This window comes from Gavialis gangeticus, unplaced genomic scaffold, assembly GCF_001723915.1.
Source record: "Gavialis gangeticus isolate Ggan-Ray unplaced genomic scaffold, GavGan_comp1, whole genome shotgun sequence".
NCBI classification, from domain to species: Eukaryota; Metazoa; Chordata; order Crocodylia; family Gavialidae; genus Gavialis; species Gavialis gangeticus.
The window spans coordinates 70,524,990-70,529,078 of NW_017729022.1; the positions used below are offsets into that span (position 1 = coordinate 70,524,990).

At 40.6% G+C, this 4,089-nt stretch overlaps 1 protein-coding gene and 1 long non-coding RNA gene across 3 annotated transcripts in view; one reads left to right on the top strand and one right to left on the bottom strand.

Moving 5' to 3' along the window:
* LOC109296121 overlaps positions 1-4,089 on the top strand; it is a 637,130-nt gene that overhangs the window by 86,204 nt on the left and 546,837 nt on the right. The gene's annotated exons all lie outside the window — the stretch shown is intronic.
* The window catches only part of TXNRD1 (thioredoxin reductase 1), an 81,525-nt gene that overhangs the window by 69,163 nt on the left and 8,273 nt on the right, over positions 1-4,089 (bottom strand). For both annotated transcript variants that reach the window (XM_019515344.1, XM_019515343.1), the window contains exon 2: positions 1,013-1,203. In XM_019515344.1, the coding sequence (XP_019370889.1) occupies positions 1,013-1,203 (191 nt within the window). The remainder of the gene's footprint in view (positions 1-1,012; positions 1,204-4,089) is intronic.

Here is a 4,089-nt window from a genome sequence, read left to right on the forward strand (position 1 = left end):
GCTGCTGACTACAAGCCCGCAGCCAGTTTCCCTTAGCAATGGCCCTTCCTCCCTCCAAGCCTGTCCCTGTTTTCAGAAGGGGTGGTGGGAAAAGGAGCAGAAGGAGCTAGTTTTAGGGGGTCCCCAAGCCAACACTGGAGGATGGGGTGGATGAATTGGAGCCCCACCTCCAGTGAAGGCTGAGAAAACTCCAGACTGAACTCCCTCTGCTCCTTTCCCCTCCTCCCATGCTGAAAATAGCTTGGAAGCTGGGAGGCAGGCAGAGACAAGTTACAGAAGATGCTATGTTTTGAAACATCTTCATGAGGGTTCAGATTTTTGCAGGATTAGGCCCTTTTTAAGCGTTTTGCATCTGTGAACTTCTGTTTGGTCACAGGTGTAGAGCACTTCCAGGGGCCAGATTGGGCAAAAATTGTCGCTTCTGTCTTCACCCAAAAGATACTTCACTGGAGTAAGAAATTTCATATTACACTTTTGAGCAAAAGCCCATGGAAGCAAATAGGAAAAAAAGCAATCTAGGATTAGGAACTAATGACAGCAATAGTATAAAGAGACAGATCTAGTCTTTACAGTTTCATTTTAGGTAGAGAACATCTAAGATGGCCTGGTAAAGCAGTTCAGCATACACATGAGTCTCCAGCAGAGGCTTAAGTACATCCCATTAAAATAAGTGCAATTTAAACAGTTTAGGTACATGCTTAAATACTTATACTGAGAGCCAAGGTCAGGACTAGGTATTTGTCACCGAAAACACACTGAGTAGCATCTGCAGGTAGGGTCCACCCACAGAAGAGAAACTGGACAGATCCTTTATGTGGAAGAAAAAGAATTAAAAGTTTTTGAAAGGGAAAAGTAATAGAAACCAACATTCAAGACTGTAATCCTGCATATGTCTCCAGGAAGGTGGATTTATGACAGCCAGGCTGAAAAGGCATCCAGAGAAATCAAGGAAACAGAATTCATAAGGCATGACAAACCCTGTACCCCTCTGCTGGAAAACTTAAAATATTACCTTAGTACTAAGACTGCATGTTGTGTTACTGAAGATCACCACAGTGTTTTTATCTATGTAGGACTGTATCTGCAAAATCAATTCTGCATCTTTACTTTTAGTACTGGATTTAGTGCTATCTTCTGTTCTGGAAGCTGTAATGGCTCTCCCATTGTTTGTATTCTGTGTTACTTGATGAAAATCTTCTTTTGCTATAAGAAATAAAAACAAAGTGGAGTAAGCAGAGACAGAATTGCAAAATGGTTTGTGATAAAAGTAACACCCTGATAAAGAAATACAGATGAAGTTAAATCAATGACTTTTTTTTAAAAGTTTAAATAAAAAGGAAATCTAACGTTAGTTACCTCACACTTCATTTCATTGCTCTCTATGCTCCCCCAGCCAACATCAAGCAAAGTTGAATCATAGCCTCCTTCCTGAACCAATAAAAGTCAATGGTGAAATTCCCATTGACTGTAATTGGGGCCAGGAACTCACTCCACATCTTGTTATGGATAACCCTGCAGAAACACATTTTTTTCATGCAAAACATGGCTGTGGTCCAGATCTTCCACTTGGATTTGTCTAGGAAGATCCAGCATCCTTGTGGAGTCTCATTAAAAGGGTCTACCTATGCAGATCTTATTGCAGAATTGATAACTATTGTCTAAGCATGAAACTTCCTAGATAGTCTTCTACCTTCAACGTACTGTTTTTCCTACACAGCTCTGGGATGTTTTCAATGAGGAATTCAGGGATTTAACCATGCTGCTCTAATTAGTGCTACGGGGGATATGTTTTGAGAGGTAAATAAAGCATATGATAATCTGAAATGTTTCCTAAGTTTTCACAATATAAGTCACACAAGCCTACTACAGAATAAGACTGTGGCAATTAATTTAATAGTTCATAAACTTCAAATTATACCTTTTCTTACTTACAGTATTTACTACTAATAATATTTCAGTATTTTTAACATTTCTGTCTCCCATTCTATTTTACTGTAAACTAAATCAGCCTAGTTAAAATAAACAAATATAGAAAAGTTATGGCTCTTTACTATAATATCAATAGTTTAAAAAAGTTTCTTATAGTTATTAAAACCATAATCTAGTAATAACATAAGTAATTTTAGTACAGTGTTTTCCATTTTAGTTGTACTAATATATGCATGCAATATATTTGTATAGAAATAATATAAAACAAATTACAAATTTAAAAAAATGCAAATCATTATACTACCAAACTTTCTGTGATCTATTGGATGTAGCCATTACAAAGCATTTTCATCCAACTATTAATTTCAAAGCAAAGTCAGTTTCAGCATGACTTGTTATAAGATGATAAAAGTATCGCGCATATATATAATTATAGAAGCATGACCAAGATGGCCTACGCAAATGAAGTGGCGAGTCCGTAAACTGCAGTGTCACTTGTCTGAGATGATCTGCATACCTGGACTTCCTGTATTGCCACTTGGAATTATTGTGGTCACTACGGAAGCTATCATAATAATTAATATATACAACATCTTTCATCACAGTGTTTTGCACAGGAGGTGAGTTCTATTAACCTGATATTTATAAGTGGGAATCCTGAAACAGGGTGACAAAGCGATTTGCACAAGGTCATCAAGCAAAGCTGAAAACAGAATCCTGATCTCTTGAATCCTAATCCATTGCTCTGTTCACTAGCCCACACTGACCCCAACACAACTGAAATTACTGAATTATTCCCAGACTGTCTCAATTTTCCAGGTGTGGATTTTAGTCGCACAGAATATTAAAAATAAACACAGAAGACTGTTCTTCACAGAAGTAACTACAATCAAACATGTATCAGAAGTGCACGTGGTCAAAGGAAGCCTGGCTTTCCTAGGTGGAGTAACCAGTATGTATAGGATGACTGTAGGGGACAACGTGAAACCTGGGCACTGCATGCCCATGATCCTTCCACTCTGCCTCAGTGCCCCACATTTGGATGCTCATTTTAATTTTCCCTGGTCAGCTGGGACCAGCTGCCAAAATCCAGGACTGTCCCAGCCAATCTAGAACCCTAAATATGCAAGAAAGCATTTGAGGCATGGGGTCACGTTTTTAAAAGTATTTATGCCCCCAACTCAGGAACTGGAGCTACCTCTGACCTCAAAGTAAGGGAGACAATACTTCCATAGCCTTTTCAGGTGAGTCTGTCTAAGAGAGGGCAAACTCAACATCAACTCCAAGCAGTCCAAGTTTATGAACCTTGGAAGGGTAACCAAAGCAGGGTAGAATTGCTGATATCCTAACAGTCCAGCAAGCCACAGCATAGCATTCTAATCTGTTAGATAGGGTGGATTCACCTAACAAGTCACTGGACCCAAAACTTATTACAAAAATAGTACAGTAAACCCAAGTAATACGCCTGGATTGCAATCCAAGACTTCCCAAGCCTAACAAACTGAAATAATTATGGATAATGATCAGATAGCAGTTAAAACATACTATATGCATTGTAAGTTGGAATATTAGAACTCTCTTTGCCCCAGAATGGATTAAACTATTAGTATATGAATTATGGAAGTTACAAATTTCTCCTGATGCTATAGAGAAGCTAAATTTGCAAGGTGCGTCATCATGAGCAGGGATCCAGGTTTTGTTTCTCACAGAAAAAGAGAGAAAAATATGGATTTCCCTCTTTACCTGAAAAAAACGTGGATTTCTCATTTTAATGGAAAAGCACATGGATTTTGCACTTTTGCAAAGAGCCCTCTGCAGACTGGCAGAGTTCCAGCTTGCAAGGGGCTGGGGAACAGGAGGAGGGTGGTCAGGCATGGGGCGCCATATGCATGTACATGCACATGGCCCCAGGCAGCCTAGAGAGCAGCTCCTGCAGGTAAGTCTGGGGGGGAAGAAAGGTGAAGCTAAGGCCCCCATAGGGAGGAAGTAAGTTGGGCAGGGTTGGGGCTGCTTCCCAGCTAGGTGGTCCATGAGGCCTGGGGCCAGAATGCACAGCTGCAGGACCCTGGCAGGGAACAGGACAGGGTTCCAGCAGAGCTGTGGGGCTGTGAGGGGAGTAGTGAGGGGCACCATCAGGGCCGAGAGGCTGGGGGGGGGGGG